A 19,580-nucleotide genomic window follows, 5' to 3' on the forward strand; every position below is an offset into this window, starting at 1 on the left:
TGGAAGTTCCTCAAAGAGTTAAAAATAGATCTGCCCTATGACCCAGCAATTACACTGCTGGGGATTTACCCCAAAGATACAGATGCAATGAAACGCCGGGACACCTGCACCCCGATGTTTCTAGCAGCAATGTCCACAACAGCCAAACTGTGGAAGGAGCCTCGGTGTCCATCGAAAGATGAATGGATAAAGAAGATGTGGTTTATGTATACAATGGAATATTCCTCAGCCATTAGAAATGACAAATACCCACCATTTGCTTCAACGTGGACGGAACTAGAGGGTATTATGCTGAGTGAAGTAAGTCAATCGGAGAAGGACAAACATTATATGGTCTCATTCATTTGGGGAATATAAATAATAGTGAAAGGGAATAGAGGGGAAGGGAGAAGAAATGGGTAGGAAATATCAGAAAGGGAGACAGAACATGAAGACTCCTAACTCTGGGAAACGAACTAGGGGTGGTGGAAGGGGAGGAGGGCGAGGGGTTGGGTGACTGGGTGGCGGGCATTGAGGGAGGCACTTGATGGGATGAGCACTGGGTGTATGTTGGCAAATTGAACACCAATAAAAAATAAATTTATTATTAAAAAAAAGAACTCAGAGCCTGTCACAAATGAAAAACACTGAAGAGCATTTATAGAACAAATACAAATAAACATATATTAATATTCTGCAAACAGAGGAAGTGTGGCTGGCAGACAAAATAGAGGTAGAGAAAAGTTGAATTCGTGAAGGAGAAAGGAGCATTAAAGACTTCAGGCTGGGAAGAAGTTCGCATTTACATCCAAACGGTTGGCCCATATGCTTCTTTCAACTAATATGGAACTATTCTCTGGAGAGAAGTACCGAGGCTGAGGTGCAGCTGTGAGACTATAATGGGAATGATTTGCATGTCACCCTGTTAAGTGGCAAAAAACAATTCACTGTATATACTGGTAATAAGCTGGGAATGCCTGAAGTGGAGGAGGTAAAGATCGTGACCTGGAAGGCAGACAGGCCAAAGGTGGAGCTAAGAAAGTAAGACTTCTCTGTTGTTGTACCTGCTGCAGTTAGAAGCTGTGTTCCTTTGGCTATGGTGCATTGTGTTTCCTTACACTCACTGACCCAAGACACATCCAGCAGCCATTAGCAGCCCACACCTCTCCCCTATTCCAAGAGGAAGGGATTTTCCCTAGGCTATAATGGAGAACCTCTGTATTTACAGTGGAGAAAGGGTCTGTGATTATAAGGACTAGGGGCTTCCTCTCCAAGGAACCCCACCAATGGCCCACCTCTGCCCGGGAAGACCTCTCTACTTTACTCACAGACTCCCACCCTGTGGGTGAGATGGGTTTCCTGCAACCCAGGATTTCCCAGACTTGCCTGCTTAGCAGAATCATCTCGGATGCTTCTTAAAAATCTAGATTTCTGGGCCCCAAACTACAACTATTGAATCAGAATCTCCAGAAGAGAGGCTTTTTAAAAAAACCAATTCTTTGGACAGCAGGGTAAATCTGGGAAAACTCACTAAGGCTTGTACCCTCTCTTACCCATGGGTGACCAGTTGCTGCCTGGGCTGAGAGCAGCATTCTTGGGAAAAATATAATTTTAATGTGTTTTTCTGTCTAAAGACCAATAGCAATAACAGTAATTACTAACCTTTATCAACTGTGTGCCAGGCACTATAGTAGGGTGTTTTTTTTTTAAGAGTAGGAATTATATTTTTTCAGTTTTATTGAGAAATAATTGGCACACATCACTGTATGAACCTAAAGCATACAGCAGGTTTGATTTACATATATTATGAAAAGATTGCCACAATAGGTTTAGTTAACATCCATTGTCTTATATAAATATAATAAAAAGAAAAGGAGAAAATCCTTCTTCTTGATGGAAACTCTTAGGATCTGCTGTTAATATAATGGAGCTGTGATAACTATAGCCATCATACTGTAATTACATCACCATGACCCATTTATCTTCTAACTGGAATTTTGTACCTTTTGACACTCTCATCCAATTCTCCCTCCTCCCACCCCCTGATAACCATGAATCTGATCTCTCCATGAGGTAGGTGGTTTTTTGGTTTTTGGGGGTTTTGCTTTTAGATTCCACATGTAGGGAAATCATGCAGTATTTGTCTTTCTCTGACTTATTTCACTTAGCATAATGTCCTCAAGGTCCATCCATGTTTTCATAAATGGTAGGATTTCCTCATTTTTCATGGATGAATAACATTCCTCTGTGTGTGTGTGTGTGTGTGTGTGTGTGTGTTATATACCACAAGTTCTTTGTCCACTCACCCCTTGATAGACACTTGGGTTGGCTATTGTAAATAATACTGCAAAGAACATGGGGAGTGCAGATATCTTTTGGAGTTAGTGTTTTCATTTCCTTTGGGTATATTCCCAGAATTGGGATCACTGGATCATATGGTAGTTAATTTGTAACTTTTTGAGGAACCTCCACAGAGTCTGCACCAATTTTCACTCCCACCAACAGTGCACCAGGGTTCCCCTTTCTCCACATCCTTGCCAACACTTGTTATCTCTTGTCTTTTTGATGATATCCATTCTGATAGGTGTGAGGTGATCATTTTGATTTGCATTTCCCTAATGACTAATGATGTTGAGCACCTTTTCCTGTATTTGATGACCTTTCATATATCTTCTTTAGGAAAGTGTCTATTCAAGTCCTGTGCTTAATTTCTTTTTAAACACCATTCTTTTGTTTAAGATTTTATTTATTTACTTATTTGAGAAAGAGAGAGAGCATGCACATGTGCAATTGTGGGGAGGGAGAGGGACAAGCAGACTCTAGGCTGAGCATGGAGCCTGACACAGGACTCAATATCAGAACCCGGAGATCATGATCTGAGTCGAAATCAAGAATTAGATGCCCAACTGACTAAGCCACCCAGGTGTCCCCTGTGCCAAATTTTGACTTGGATTATTTGGGGTTTTGTTTTTTGATTGTTGTTGTTTTGTTTTGTTTTTGCTGTTGAGTTGTCTGAGTTCTTTCTGTATTTGAATATTAACCCCTTATCGGCTATATGTTTGCAAATATTTTTTCCTGTTCCATAGGTTGTCTTTTCACTTTGTTGATTGTTTCTTTTGCTGACCAGAAGCTTTATAGTTTGATGTAATCCCACTTGTTTATTCTTTATTTTGTTGCTAGGTGGGCTGGGTTTTTGTTTGTTTGTTTGTTTGTTTTTGTTTTTTTGTCTCATGTAATCTTCCCAATAACCTAATTAAGTATGTGCTACTGTTATCACTATTTTCTCAGATGGAGAGGCAAATAGAAAGGAAGTTAAGTGACTTCCCAACTGCAACTAGCAGTTGGCAACTGGCAGAGCTAGGCTGAAACTCAGGCTTCGGACTTCTGAGCTCCATCTATTCGCCATTACACATTACTATCCTGGGACCTTGAATTAACTAGCTCCACACTCTAATCATGAGCTTACCAGCCCAATCCACACCACTACTACTACTCCACTGAAAGGGGAAAAGAAGGAGTTGTAATTTATCTTAAAATTTCTATTGAATGTGTGAATGAAGAGTGATGTTAAGAAAAGCATAGAGAAAGGACACTAATCTCCCTCATGTTGGTCCCCAGATACTGGAACTCCTTAAGCAACCTGGTGGCATCCTTGCTGAATTCTGTGCGTTCCATCGCCTCCCTGCTGCTACTCCTCTTTCTCTTCATCATCATCTTCTCCCTCCTGGGGATGCAGCTCTTTGGAGGAAAGTTCAACTTTGATGAAATGCAGACTCGGAGGAGCACATTTGATAACTTTCCGCAGTCCCTCCTCACCGTGTTTCAGGTATGGACTCTTCTCTGCTGGGATGTGAGTGGGAGGGTGATTGAGTGGTGGGGTTGGGGCTGGGAGGAGAAAGAGCCTTGAAAGGGTGGTGGGAAGCTTCACCCTTGCACTGGGCAACCAAAGCCAGCCTAGATTAGCCATGGAGGGACCATGCCCAGAAGAGTCTCGAGTTCTTTCTGTAGTTCCTTCTATCCTCAGTCCCCCATGGAATTCCACTGTTAGATGGACCACTGGGGGGAAAAATGTAATTAAATATAGTTTAAAAATTCTTGCTTAACCATAGAATCCTTTATTCAAATAAATTCTATATGAACGCCCGAAGTATAAACAAAAGAAAGCAGACTGCCCTCGTTGGGGGAGGGGAGGGTGATGAAGCTCTCCGTCTTTACTACCCACCATGCTTGCCCCTGGAAAAAATATAACTAGCCCATCAAATTTGCCATTTCATAGATACTTTGATGTAGGGAAAAGCTAAAGTAGCACTTGTTGAAGTTTCAAAGTAGATTGATTAACAAGAAAAATAATATATGGACGTGGCCAAAATCTTAAAGATAGTGCCCAAATGACTAATCTTGGGGAAAGCTGGAACAGCATAGTACTCTCTCAATGACCACATTTGTAAAAGCCATGAGGAAGGCTGATGGCCGCCATCTTGTGCAGTGTATGTGAGTAGAAGCAGATACTTTGACCAGGAAGCCCTTCCAGTAACTTCTCAAATAATATCATGCCAGGGCCCATGCACTTTGTGGAAGGATGGGGTCAAACTTGCCCAGGTGATTAGCTCAGAGCCCCTGGGAGGAGAACTGGGGGCTGAGAGGAGGGAAAGAGATGAAAAAGAGATTTTAGATTTTTGTTAAGACAGTGGGGCAGGGCAGGGGAGTTTTGGGGTTTGCTGTTGGTCTAACGCTGTGTCCCTTATTGGTGGGAATGTGTCATTCAGATCCTGACCGGGGAGGACTGGAATTCGGTGATGTATGATGGGATCATGGCTTATGGCGGCCCCTCTTTTCCAGGGATGTTAGTCTGTATTTACTTCATCATCCTCTTCATCTGTGGAAACTGTATCCTTTGCTCCTGCCTCCCCGTCCCTGCTGCCCCACCCTCCCTCAGCCTACAGCCAAATACGTGTGCCCAGCAGGTCCTGACTCAGGGCTGAAAAGTGTGGCTGCCTGCCCACAGGGCCCCCAGGCAAGCAGGGGAAAGGTGTGCTCTGGGGAGAAAATGTGTCCTGTCCCAGAACCACCTTAGCCATGGAGGTGGGTCTTGGTGGAAGCCTGGAGCTTTGGCATAGGTCGGGATAGAAGTTCATCTTCCTGAACCAGTTTGGGATGCAGTGTCGCCCAACTCCAAGAGGTGTGTTCTCGGTTATAGTCTAGGTGAACAACGCCCTCTGGTGTCGTGCATATACAGCTACTCACATAGATTCCAGTGTGAACGCACTTGGAGTTGGGTGCCCTGGCTGCCCTAGGCTGGTGCCACTGGAGGTAAGAAGTACAGTCCAGGGGATCTGAGCCATCATCCTTGAAATGACCTTCATCTCTCCTCCCTATTTTCTGCTCAGTGTCCCTCCCTCCGAAGCTGCTCTCCAGAACTTTAGTCCCAGGCAGAGTTGGACAGGCTTCACCAAGCAGACCTGACAGGTCCTCGCTGATCCAGGCCATGGGCAGGTTTCCACGGTCTCAAGCGCAGGCAGTCTTCTCTCCTCCTGGTCATAACCGTGTGAGGGTCGTGTTCAGAGACAGATGGTAAAGTAGAAGCAGCTCTGGCCCAAGATTTGCATTTAAATCATAGCTTAATGTAGTGCTGAGAGCAGGGGCATTGATGTCAGCAGACAGGTTTCACCTTTAACCAGCTGGTGACCTCAGCAGACTAAAAGCTCTTTACCTCAGTGTCTATAAAACAGGGTGATGAACCGTTAGTGACTCCTACTTAATGGGTCATGGTGAGGTTTAATGGGATAATGTATGCAAAGCCCCTGCCACAATGCCAGGGGACCAGGAACAGGTACATACTAGTGTCCTTGGACAAGCCCATCACCTCTGTGGGTTGTGGCTTCCTGATATGTGAAGTGGGGTGACTGTCTGGGGGGCCTAGGGGTGGAAGTTAGACTTAACAAATGTTGAGGCTCCATGCAGCTACACTCCCTTTGCTTCTGCAGTTCTCTGACCTGCAGCGTTTCTATTCAAGGTCGGGGCGGGGGGTGGGGGGGGAATAGAAAGAGGCAAATGGTCGCTTCACTTCAAAGTTCCCAAGATTCAGCCAGCTCCAGCTCAATACTCCAAGGGTCTTTGTATGCACTGGCTCACATGAAGAGTTGGCAGAGATTGGGTCACCTCCTCGGTGCCCGGTTTTAAAGAACCGCTCTTAAGAGCATTCTGCATTCTGCTAGGGACAGTGCTGTTTATAATGGCAATTACAACCAGTCATCTCAGTGGGGAAACCAATAACGAAACCTAGCAATTAAAGAGCAAGGCAGGCTCACGGCCTCACTCACTGCCCACTCAAGCCTGCATACTAGCCTGCTCTCAACCCCTTAGAAGACTCCCAGTAGCCAAGAGGGTAATGGGGAGGAGGGACACCCTGGACTGGGAACTCTCACAGTGAGTCACCGTGGAGCTCATTCTGTGGGGAACTCTATCACTGCATGTCCTGCACCTTCCCTGCTCCCTGTGCCCACCAAAAATCCCAAGGCCAAGGGTCATTTTCTTTAAGAATGGACACAAACAGATATCCTACTGAATGTGTTCTTGGCCATTGCTGTGGACAACCTGGCTGATGCTGAGAGCCTCACATCTGCCCAAAAGGAGGAGGAAGAAGAGAAAGAGAGAAAGAAGCTGGCCAGGTAACCCTCTAAGCTTACCCAGGCCCAGGGCCCCAGAGTTCCCAGTTCTGGAATGCCATCCCCTTTAGTGATAAAGAGAAGCTTGGGCGCTAGCCTCTGTCAGCCATCTCAGCTAGAGGGCACTGGGTTTGGGGCTTCCTACAGAAAGTTAGGCCTCTCTCCTAATTCCTTGCCATGGCTCTAATGTATGGTCCATCGTGAGTTACAGTCTCTGTGAAGGTGCTGGATTTCCCCACCCACTTAAGAAGTTGGGGGATTCTTTTTTGAGAAGGGAAATCATGATAGGTGGGGGGAGTGAGGGATAGGGAGAGGAGGAAGGCAGCCACTCAGAAGGGAAATGAAGTTCCAGCTAACTAAGTCCCTTTTGCTGCTTGATAATTTACCTCCAGTGTTCAGAAAGCAAGATAAGGCCCTGCATTGTCTTCTCTTATCTAAATGGGATTATCATAGGTCTCACGTTTCCTGGATATTGGACTGAGTCTCCCAGGAACCAATCCTGAATCAGATCGAGAACCTTTCTCTGATTCAGACAGGGAATGGAGCAGCTAAGAAACAGAAAGAGGTCAGCTGAGTACCAGATAGAGCAAGGTGTGGCCAGGTGGGTCCAACCCAGTGACATCTGTGATTGAGGGCACATGGACATAGGCCCAGGGAATCTGCTCCTACTAGTCCCCAGGAGACCACAGAGTGGTTCATTTCTTCATGTTTCCTATCATTCAGTAAACATCCCTTTAATTTTTCCTCCTGCTGACCGGCCAGGACTGCCAGCCCAGAGAAGAAACAAGAGATAGTGGAGAAGCCAGCAGTGGAGGAAACCAAGGAGGAAAAAATTGAACTGAAATCCATTACAGCTGATGGAGAGTCCCCACCCACCACTAAGGTAAGAAGCCATCTCCTTCCAGGAGCTGGCAGGGCCATTGTTGGGAGAAGGAGGACACAGTCTTCCCAGGTCAGACACCCATGGAAAGGAGGGAAGAAGGAAAGAAAGAGACTTAGTGGAAGAAAGCCTATGAGGAGCACTAGCAATTTGAAGAGAAGGCAGACTGGTTGAGTCTCAATCGTCTATGGATGTCTTAAAGGGTATATGCAAGATAACAAGGATATATTTTTGAGTCAACAGCTCAGCCACTGATTATGATGCAATTCCGAGTCTACTCCAAGCCTCACTAACTAGGGAATGTATCTAACTGGCTTCTTCCTCCTTCTCTCCTTTGGCTGCCTAGATCAACATGGATGACCTCCAGCCCAATGAAAATGAGGATAAGAGTCCCTACCCCAACCCAGAAAATACAGGTACCAATCCCACTGCCTAACCCTGAGGTTAGGAGGTTGGTGGTAGGGATCTAGATTCTAAAGCCACGTGGAAGTAGCTATGTATTAGGGATCAGTGGTTCCAGTTTCCCTCTACAAGCACCTTGCACTGCTAAATGTCTTCTGTATCTGTAGTTAAGCATTACCAATTATCATCTACAGGTTTCCTCATAAAAACAACATAACAGTTAATAAATTGTGTTTAAGCAGTGCCTTTATGCCCTTTGGAAGGTGGGTTCTATAAGCATTTAAGGTTTTATTATATCTTATGCCATAAAATCATTATCTTATATGATTTATTAATATAACATGTTGCAGCATGACACTCACTTAATAATAATAGTAAATCCCGACTCTGTCTTGCCTTTACTCGGATGGCAATACTGAACACAAGGACAGCTGCTACCACAGATGTCCCACTTGTTGCTTTGTGAAATGCTTTCATTTATTATAAAAAGAACTCTTAGCAACTCAGCCTTCTCATCTTCTAATACATAAGTTGGCAGACAGTCTCCTTTGAGAGGGCTTACTGTCAGAGGTCCTCAAGCCTCCCTCCAGAATTCACTTCTCTGCTTCATGAAGCTCCACATCCCATATAAGCCAGAGGTTGCCTTCCTTTCCCTACAACTGCAGCTGTTACTACCAGCTTCAAGCCTGCAGTCAACTGCACACAAGCAAGGGACTGTTGTTTTACTGGCATTTTCTTCTCTATGGAGGTGAAGCTATATTTAGGTTGGTAAACACATTAAGTGGCTAAAAACCCTCTACCGGTATTAACAAAGCTAGATTTTCCTTTTGGCCTTCCCTCCACTGGTCCTTTTGGCCTTCCCTTGCCCCGATCTGGAAGGGCACTGGCAGCCATCTTTTCTTTCCCCTGGGAAGCAGGCTCGCTGCAATCATTCCATCCTCACTTACCTCCCACCTCAAGAGAAAGACAATGTGGCTTGCTGGGGATTGGATCAAAGGAAGAGCAGGAAGTGTGTCTGAAGTCTGAAACCTCTTCTGGGTGGAAATTCTTGCGGGATTTCAAAGAAAGAGCTAGACATGCTGACCAAAGTCAATGGGGAATTCTGTCTTGGTCCTGAATCAACAAATTAACTAAAATGACATTTTGGAGATAATTAAGGGAATATTGAATATAGACTGGAAACTAATGGTTTTAAGTAGTTTTTGTTTATTTTGTTACTGCAGTAGTGTGTATGTGTGTGTGCTTTTTAAAGATTTTATTTATTTATTCATGAGAGACACAGAGAGAGAGGCAGAGAGATATAGGCAGAGGGATAAGCAGGCTCCCTGCAAGGAGCCTGATGTGGGACTCGATCCCAGGACCTTGGGATCACAACCTGAGCCAAAGGCAGACACTCAACTGCTGAGCCACCCAGGCGCTCCTGCAGTAGTGTTTCTGTAGTTCAATCTTATAAATGTAGCCATGTGTATAGCTAGGGTCTAACATATGTAGAAATTGCTTTAAAATATACTCCAGCAACTCCTGTTGAAGCTGGCTATGGAGATTCACTACACAAGTCTCTGTACTTGTGTGTGTATTTTCAAGGTTTAAAAAGGAAGACAATCAAAACTTTGGGATTGTCCCCTGCATATTTTCAGAACACATGCTTTGAAACTAGAACTCAATCACAAGAAGGAATTTGGAAGAAACTCAAACACATGGAGGTTAAGAACATCCTACTAAAAGATGAATGAGTCAACCATGAAATTAGAGAATAATTAAAAAGATTAATGGAAACTAATGAAAATGAAGATACAACCGTTCAAAATCTTTGGGATACAACAACAGCAGTCCTCAGAGGGAAATACATCACGATATAAGCCTCCCTCAAAAAATTGGAAAAAACTCAAATACACAAGCTAATCTCACACCTAAAGGAATTGGAGAACAGCAAGTAAAGCTTACACCAAACAGAAGAAGAGAGATAATAAAGATTCGAGCAGAGCTCAATGAAATAGAGACCAGAAGAACTGTAAAACAGATCAACAAAATCAGGAGTTGGTTCCTTGAAAGAATTAACAAGACAGATAAACCATTGGCCAGCCTTATTAAAAACAAAAGAGAAAAGACTCTAATTAATAAAATCACGAATGAAAAAGGAGAGATCACAACCAATACCAAAGAAATACAAAAGATTTTAAAAATGTATTATGAACAGCTATACGCCAATAAATTAGGCAATCTAGAAGAAATGGATGCATATCTGTAAAACCATAAATTACCAAAACTGGAACAGAAAGAAATAGAAAACCTGAATGGGCCAATAACCAGGGAGGAAATTGAAGTAGTCATCAAAAACCTCCCAAGACACAAAAGTCCAGGGCCAGATGGCTTCCCAGGGGAATTCTATCAAACGTTTAAAGAAGAAACAATACCTATTCTACTAAAGCTGTTCCGAAGGATATAAAGGGACGGAATGCTTCCAAACTCATTTTATTAGGCCAGCATTACCTTGATCCCAAAACCACACAAAGACGCCACCAAAAAGAACAGCAGACCAATATCCCTGATGAACACAAATGCAAAAATTCTCAACAAGAAACTAGCCAATAGGATCCAACAGTGCATTAAGAAAATTATTCACCACAACCAAGCGGGATTTATCCCCAGGATACAAAGGTGGTTCAACACTCGTAAAACAATCAATGTGATAGATCACATCAATAAGAGAAAAAACAAAACCACATAATCCTCTCAATAGATGCAGAGAAAGCACTTGACAAAATACAGCATCCATTCCTGATCAAAACTCTTCAGAGTGTAGGGATAGAGGGAAAGAGGACAGTCTCTTCAATAAATGATGCTAGGAAAATTGGACAGCCACATGCAGAAAAATGAAATTAGACCATTCATTCTCTTACACCAGACACAAAGATAAACTCAAATGGATGAAAGATCTAAATGTGAGACAAGAATTCATCAAAATCCTAGAGGAGAACACAGGCTTGTGTTTGTTTTGTTTTGTTTTGCTTTACTCAAACACCTTTAATTTTTAAAAACGCCCAACATCAAATAGCAACTGGCTCCCTGCTGCGGGGGGTGTGCTCACAGACAGAGGCCTCAGGGCCACCCGTGAGGCACGGTGACAGCACAGTGCCGGGCAACCAGAGACCTGACCCAGGACCACTGTCACCGGCCGCCTGCGGGCCTCCCTGTGGCCTCCCGTCCCCTCCCCGGAGGCAGCTCGTGCTGGGTCCAAGGCGGGCTCAGCACCCAGAAGCAGGAGTGAGGTTCCTGAGGGCCGTGGCTCCCACAAGGCAGTCCAGCCACCTGGCGTGCAGCGTGGGGACGGTGGCCACAGCCCCCATCCGTCTCTGGGCTGCTGGGCGGGAGGGAGTGGCACAACCAAGCGTTTTGAACTTAGCCACAGCAACTTCTTGCAAGAGACATCTATGAAGGCAGGGGAAACAAAAGCAAAACTGAACTATTGGGACTTAATCAAGATAAAAAGCTTCTGCACAGCAAAAGAAACAGTCAACAAAACAAAACTAAAAGACAACCTACAGAATGGGAGAAGATATCGCAAATGACATATCAGATAGTATCTAAAAATCTATAAAGAATTTATCAAACTATAACCAAGAAACAATCTAATCATGAAATGGGCAAAAGACATGAACAGAAATTTCACAGAGGAAGACATAGACATGGCCAACAAGCACATGAGAAAATGCTCCGCATCACTTGCTATCAGGGAAACACACATCAAAACCACAATGAGATACCACCTCACACCAGTGAGAATGGGGAACATTAACAAGGCAGGAAACAACAAATGATGGAGAGGATGTGGAGACAGGGGAACCCTCTTTTACTGTTGGGGGAGGATGTGAACTGGTGCAGCCACTCTGGAAAACTGTGTGGAGGTTCCTCAAAGAGTTAAAACAGAGCTACCCTATGACCCAGCAATTGCACTACTGGGGATTTACCCCAAAGATACAGATGCAATGAAACGCCGGGACACCTGCACCCCAATGTTCATAGCAGCAATGTCCACAGTAGCCAAACTGTGGAAGGAGCCTCGGTGTCCATCGAAAGATGAATGGATAAAGAAGCTGTGGTCTATGTATACAATGGGATATTACTCAGCCATTAGAAATGACAAATACCCACCATTTGCTTCGACGTGGCTGGAACTGGAGGGTATTATGCTGAATAAAATAAGTCAATCGGAGAAGGACAGTCATCATATGGTTTCACTCATATGGGGAATATAAGAAATAGTGAAAGGGATTATAGGGGAAAGGAGGGGAACTGAGTGGGAAAAATTAGAGGGAGACAAACCGTGAGAGACTCCTAATGCTGGGAAAGAAACAACACATTGTGGAAGGGGAGATGGGCAGGGGGATGGGGTGACTGGGTGATTGATGGGCTCTAAGGAGGGAACTTGATGGGATGAGCACTGGGTGTTATATGTTGGTAAATTGAACTTCAATAAAAACAAGAAAGGAAAGAAAGAAAAGAAAAAGAGAAAGAAAGAAAGAAAGAAAGAAAGAAAGAAAGAAAGAAAGAAAGAAAGAAAGAAAAAGAAAGAAAGAAAGAAAGAAAGAAAGAAAGAAAGAAAGAAAGAAAGAAAGAAAGAAAAGGAATCCCTCTGGGCCCCAAGCAGAGCCAGCCTGCACACAGCACAGGGGGCAGAGGGAGGATTTGAGGGTCCTTTCACATAGGCACCCAGTTGTAGGTAGCCCAGGCCTGCTGCTTGTACCAGGCAGTGGGGCAGCCACACCCACGACAAGAATCTCTGGTTTCATCATTCTAAATATAGTCATGCCTTTTCTCTCCTTTGTTGCCCTTTGAAATCAAAGAGAAGCAGGTCAGGGGAAAAAATAATAACGAGGACATTGTCACCATATTAGCCACAATAGAAAAGTCTCTCTGTTGACTCAGCTTTGAGGATTCTTAGGATGGTTTTGCTTTTAAATTGAAAAGCTATTCTCAGTCTGCTGATTTCTCAGGATTCTTCGGGTTTTTGTGGTTTCCCTTCCCCGGTCGTGTGGCCACCCTTCTCTAGCCTCCTGCAGACCCAGACCCACCCTGGTTTCTCTTGGTTCCAGGCATCTAGCACACCAATGTTGGGACCTGTGGTCCGTAGATAATGAAGCTGTCCTGCTCAGCCCACCGCCACACTCGGGCCTTGAGAACCAGCACCAACAGCCCCCCATTTGTTCACTGTCCCTGCTTTCCATTTTCTCACCCAGTGGTGGTATGCCCTTAAAGCTCGTGGTTTCATATGCCCCCCTTCCTCCACGGGACCAGCCTCTGCTTCCCAGCTCCTCCTTCCCCTGTCTCTGCAGGTCACCCCCCTGAACCTTAACACCAGGTGCAGCAGAAGTCCCCAAAGAACTCCTCCCAGGATCACTTGGCCTGCTGTCTCTGTTCTTGTCAACTTCTCATTCCCACTTGCTCTTCTTTCTTCTGAACCATAGAAGGCAGAGAACCTGATCTACCATCATCCTACCAACCCTGCCCTTTGCAGCCTCTGGGCATCTGGCCTCTGCTGTGCCCACCTCACATAGATGCCCCTTGGGAGGCAGCGCTGGCAAGCAATGCACCTGCCCCACTTATGGCCAAGACTCCCAGAGAGAGAAAGGGCAGGCTGGAGAATCCTCTCATATCTCTTCCTGCCCCTACTTCCCCCTCAGGCTTCCTACTCTACCCCTATATCACCCACCCACCCCCTGACGTCATCCCCCTGCCCAGGCTGCTGTGCTTGCTTGTCCAGGTTGCACCCAAAGGTTTGTGCCGAAGTGTCTGAGTGGGGCTCAGCTCCAGCCTGTACTCCCCGAGCCAGGGCCTCTGCCCTCCCATGAACACCCAGCGGAGGGGCCTGTTTCTGATTTGCACAAAGTACCAACCAGCCAGCAGTGGCACATCAGTCCTTCCCTCCCTGTTTAATCCCCAAAGTTCAGCAGTTGTTTGAGCATGCCCCCACCCCCCAGCTTGGTATACACTAAATTTTAGAAATATCTACTCACCTAGGCAGGGTGCCAAGGTTGTGCTTTTATTTAATCGATTCATTTATTAGAGTGAACATAGAGATATTAAGAGTCATTAAGGACTTAGAATTAAGAAGGATACCTGAAAAAGAAATGCCAATGACACCAGAGAATTCACAGGACAACACCAAGTGCTGTGGGGGCAGGGTGCTTGAACTACTTGCTGGAGGTTCCAGCAAGAACAGAGCAGTGAGGTGAGAGCAGGGAGAGACATCCAGCCTTTATGAAGAAGGGTAGGCTGGGCCGGGCTTTGCATTTGGGACATTGGAGAGGACAGAAGTTATTTCAGGACCGTACTGTTGTCATAGACAGGGAGCTGGAAGAAACCGTGGAGGTATTCATTCACTTAATAACTACCTATGAGGGGGGCAGGGCAAGATGGTGGAGGAGTAGGGTCCCCAAGTCACCTGTCCCCACCAACTTACCTAGATAACTTTCAAATCATCCTGAAAACCTATGAATCCAACCTGAGATTTAAAGAGAGAAAAGCTGGAGCGCTACAGAAACAAGAGTTTGCACTTCTAACAAGTACAACTCGTTTGTATCCACTCTGCACTGAGCAAAATGACTAGAAAGAAGAACTCACCATAAAAGAAAGAATCAGACACAGAACTCTCTGCCATAGAGCTATAGATTTTGGATTACAATTTGATGTCAGAAAGCCAATTCAGAAGCACAATTATAAAGCTACTGGTGGGGGATCCCAGGTATCCCAGTGATTCAGCGCCCACCTTCAGCTCAGGGCATGATCCTGGGGACCTGGGATCGAGCCCCACATTGGGCTCCCTGCTTGGAGCCAGCTTCTCCCTCTGCCTGTGTCTCTGCCTCTCTCCGTGTCTTTCATGAATGAATGAATGAATAAAACAAAGCTACTGGTGGCTCTGGAAAAAAGCATAAAGGATTCAAGAGACTTCATGACTGCAGAATTTAGGTCTAATCAGGCAGATTTTAAAAATCAATTAAATGAGATGTAATCCAAACTGGAGGTCCTAAGGACAAGGGTTAATGAGGTAGAAGAAAGAATGAGTGACATAGAAGACAAGTTGATGGCAAGGAAGGAAGCTGAGGAAAAAAGAGAAAAACAATTAAAAGACCATGATGAAAGGTTAAGGGAAATAAATGACAGCCTCAGAAGGAAAAATCTACGTTTAATTGGGGTTCCAGAGGGCGCCGAGAGGGACAGAGGACCAGAAAGCATATTTGAACAAATCATAGCTGAGACTTCCCTAATTTGAGGAGGGCAACAGGAATTCAGATCCAGAAGATAGAGAGGTCCCCCCCTAAAATCAATAAAACCATTCAACACCTTGACATTTAATAATGAAACTTGCAAATTCCAAAGATAAAGAGAAAATCTTTAAAGCATCAAGAGACAAGAGATCCCTAACTTATATGGGGAAGAATATTAGATTAACAGCAGACCTCTCCAGAGACCTGGCAGGCCAGAAAGGGCTGGCAGGATATATTCAGGGTCCTAAATGAGAAGGACCTGCACCCAAGAATACTTTATCCAGCAAGGCTCTCATTCAGAATAGAAAGAGACATAAAGAACTTCCAAGATAGGCAGAAACTGAAAGAATATGTGACCACCAAACCAGCTCTGCAAGAGATACTAAGCGGGACTCTGTAAAAGAAAGAGGACGCCCAAAGAATTAATCCACAAAGACAGGGACTGAATAGGTATTATGATGACACTAAATTTATATCTTTCAATAGTAACTCTGAACATGAATGGGCTAAATGATCCCATCAAAAGATGCAGGGTGTCAGACTGAATAAAAAAGCAGGACCCATCTATTTGCTGTCTACAAGAGACTCATTTTAGACCTAAGGACACCTACAGCCTGAAAATGAAAGGTTGGAGAACCATTTACCATTCCAACGGTCTTCAAAAGAAAGCAGAGGTAGCCATCCTTATATCAGATAAATTAAAGTTTAGACTTTAGAGAATGACTGTAGTAAGAGATTAAGACGGACACCATACCATACTTAAAGGATCTATCCAACAAGAGGACCTAACAATCATGAATATTCATGCCCCTAATGTGGGCGCTGCCAACTATATCAATCAATTAATAACCAAAGTAAAGACATACCTAGATAATAATACACTAATACTGGGAGACTTCAACACGGCACTTTCTGCAAATGACAGATCTTCTAAGAACAACATCTCCAAAGAAACAAGAACTTTAAATGATACACTGGACCAGATGGATTTCACAGATATTTACAGAACTTTACATCGAAATGCAACTGAATACACATTCTTCTCAAGTGCACATGGAACTTTCTCCAGAATAGACCACATACTGGGTCACAAATGAGGTCTCAACCGATACCAAAATATTGGGGTTGTCCCCTGCATATTTTCAGACCATAATGCTTTGAAACTTGAACTCAATCACAAGAGGAAATTTGGTAGAAACTCAAACACGTGGAGGTTAAAGACCATCCTGCTAAAAGATGAAAGGGTCAACCAGGAAATTAGAGAAGAATTAAAAAGATTCATGGAAACTAATGAGAATGAAGATACAACTGTTCAAAATCTTTGGGATACAGCAACAGCAGTCCTCAGAGGGAAATACATTGCAATACAAGCATCCTCAAAAAAATTGGAAAAACCCAAATACACAAGCTAAGCTTGCACCTAAAGGGACTGGAGAAAGAACAGCAAATAAAACTACACCCAGCAGAAGAAGAGAGATAATAAAGATTTGAGCAGACCTCAATGAAATAGAGACAGAAGAACTGTAGAAAAGATAAACAAAACCAGGAGTTGGTTCCTTGAAAGAATTGACAAGACAGATAAACCATTGGCCAGCCTTATTAAAAACAAAAGAGAAAAGACTCTAATTAATAAAATCACGAATGAAAAAGGAGAGATCACAACTAATACCAAGGAAACACAAAAGATCTTAAAAATGTATTATAAGCAGCTCTACGCCAATGAATTAGGCAATCTAGAAGAAATGGATGCATTTCTGTAAAACCATAAATTACCAAAACTGGAACAGAAAGAAATAGAAAACCTGAATGGGCCAATAACCAGGGAAGAAATTGAAGCAGTCATCAAAAACCTCCCAAGACACAAAAGTCCAGGGCCAGATGGCTTCCCAGGGGAATTCTATCAAACATTTAAAGAAGAAACAATACCTTCTACTAAAGCTGTTCAGAAAGGTAGAAAGGGATGCAATACTTCCAAACTCATTTTATGAAGCCAGCATCACCTTAATTCCAAAACCAGACAAAGACTCCATCAAAAAGGAGAATTACAGACCAATATCCCTGATGAACACACATGCAAAAATTCTCAACAATATACTAGCCAATAGGATCCAACAGTACATTAAGAAGATTATTCACCATGACCAAGTGGGATTTATCCCCGAGATGCAAGGCTGGTTCAACACTCGTAAAACAATCACTGTGATAGATCATATCAACAAGAGAAAAAACAAGAACCATATGATCCTCTCAATAGATGCAGAGAAAGCATTTGACAAAATACAGCATCCATTCCTGATCAAAACTCTTCAGAGTGTAGGGATAGAGGGAACTTTCCTCAGCATCTTAAAAGCTGTCTACGAAAAGCCCACAGCAAATATCATTCTCAAGGGGGAAACACTGAGAGCCTTTCCCCTAAGATCAGGAACACGACAGGGATGTCCACTCTCACCACTGCTATTCAACATAGTACTAGAAGTCCTAGCCTCAGCAATCAGGCAACAAAAAGAAATAAAAGACATTCAAATTGGCAAAAAGGAAGTCAAACTCTCCCTCTTTGCGGATGACATGATACTGTATATAGAAAATCCAAAACACTCCACCCCAAGATTGCTAGAACTCGTACAGCAATTTGGCAGTGTGGCAGGATACAAAATCAATGCCCAGAAATCAGTGGCATTTCTATACACTAACAATGAAACTGAAGAAAGGGAAATTAAGAATTCAATCCCAATTACAATTGCATAAGATACCTAGAAATAAACCTAACCAAAGCGGTAAAGGATCTATACCCTAAAAACTACAGAACGCTTCTGAAAGAAATTGAGATGGAAAAATATTCCATGCTCATGGACTGGAAGAATTAATATTGTGAAAATGTCAATGCTACCTAGGGCAATTTACACATTTAATGCAATCCCTATCAAAATACCATGGACTTTCTTCAGAGAGTTGGAACAAATCATCTTAAGATTTGTGTGGAATCAGAAAAGACCCCAAATAGCCAGGGGAGTATTGAAAAAGAAAACCAGAGCCGGGGGCATCACAATGCCGGATTTCAAGTTGTACTACAAAGCTGTGATCATCAAGACAGTGTGGTATTGGCACAAAAACAGACCCATAGGTCAATGGAACAGAATAGAGAACCCAGAAATGGGGCATCAACTCTATGGTCAACTAATATTCCACAAAGCAGGAAAGACTATCCACTGGAAAAAGGACAGTCTCTTCAATAAATGGTGCTGGGAAAATTGGACAGCCACGTGCAGAAGAATGAAACTAGATCATTCTCTTGCACCACACACAAAGATAAACTCAAATGGATGAAAGATCTAAATGTGAGACAAGAATCCATCAAAATCCTAGAGGAGAACACAGGCAACACCCTTTTTGAACTTGGCCACGGTAACTTCTTGCAAGAGACATCTATGAAGGCAAGGGAAACAAAAGCAAAACTATTGGGACTTAATCAAGATAAAAAGCTTCTGCACAGCAAAAGAAACAGTCAACAAAACTGACAAAAAAAAGACAACCTACAGAATGGGAGAAGATATCGCAAATGACATATCAGATAAAGGGCTAGTATCCAAAATCTATAAAGAATTTATTAAACTCAACACCCAAGAAACAAATAATCTAATCATAAATGGGCAAAAGACATGAACAGAAATTTCACCAAAGAAAACATAGACATGGCCAACGAGCACATGAGAAAATGCTCCGCATCATTTGCTATCAGGGAAATACACATCAAAACCACAATGAGATCCCACCTCACACCAGTGAGAATGGGGAAAATTAACAAGGCAGGAAACAACAAATGTTGGAGAGGATGTGGAGACAGGGGAACCCTCTTGCACTGTTGGTGGGAATGTGAACTGGTACAGCCCAACCTGGAAAACTGTGTGGAGGTTCCTCAAAGAGTTAAAAGTAGAACTGCCTTACAAGCTAGCAGTTGCACTGCTCCGGATTTACCCCAAAGATACAGATGCAGTGAAACACTGGGACACCTGCACCCCAATGTTCATAGCAGCAAAATGAACTGTTGGGACTTCATCAAGATAAGAAGCTTTTGCACAGCAAAGGATACAGTCAACAAAACTAAAAGACAAACTAAAGAATGGGAGAAGATATTTGCAAATGACCTTTCAGATAAAGGGCTATTTTCCCATATCTATAAAGAACTTATTAAACTCAACACCAAAGAAACAAACAATCCAATCATGAAATGGGCAAAAGACATGAACAGAAATCTCACAGAGGAAGACATAGACATGGCCAACATGCACATGAGAAAATGCTCTGCATCACTTGCCATCAGGGAAATACAAATCAAAACCACAATGAGTTACCACCTCACACCAGTGAGAATGGGGAACATTAACAAGGCAG

At 43.5% G+C, this 19,580-nt stretch overlaps 1 protein-coding gene across 40 annotated transcripts in view; it reads left to right on the forward strand.

Moving 5' to 3' along the window:
- CACNA1C (calcium voltage-gated channel subunit alpha1 C) overlaps positions 1-19,580 on the forward strand; it is a 746,135-nt gene that overhangs the window by 614,336 nt on the left and 112,219 nt on the right. For all 40 annotated transcript variants that reach the window (XM_077871648.1, XM_077871650.1, XM_077871649.1 and 37 more), the window contains 5 exons: positions 3,598-3,805; positions 4,746-4,866; positions 6,533-6,647; positions 7,407-7,527; positions 7,871-7,940. In XM_077871648.1, coding sequence (XP_077727774.1) covers positions 3,598-3,805; positions 4,746-4,866; positions 6,533-6,647; positions 7,407-7,527; positions 7,871-7,940 — 635 coding nt within the window. The remainder of the gene's footprint in view (positions 1-3,597; positions 3,806-4,745; positions 4,867-6,532; positions 6,648-7,406; positions 7,528-7,870; positions 7,941-19,580) is intronic.

This window comes from Canis aureus, chromosome 25 (assembly GCF_053574225.1).
Source record: "Canis aureus isolate CA01 chromosome 25, VMU_Caureus_v.1.0, whole genome shotgun sequence".
NCBI classification, from domain to species: Eukaryota; Metazoa; Chordata; class Mammalia; order Carnivora; family Canidae; genus Canis; species Canis aureus.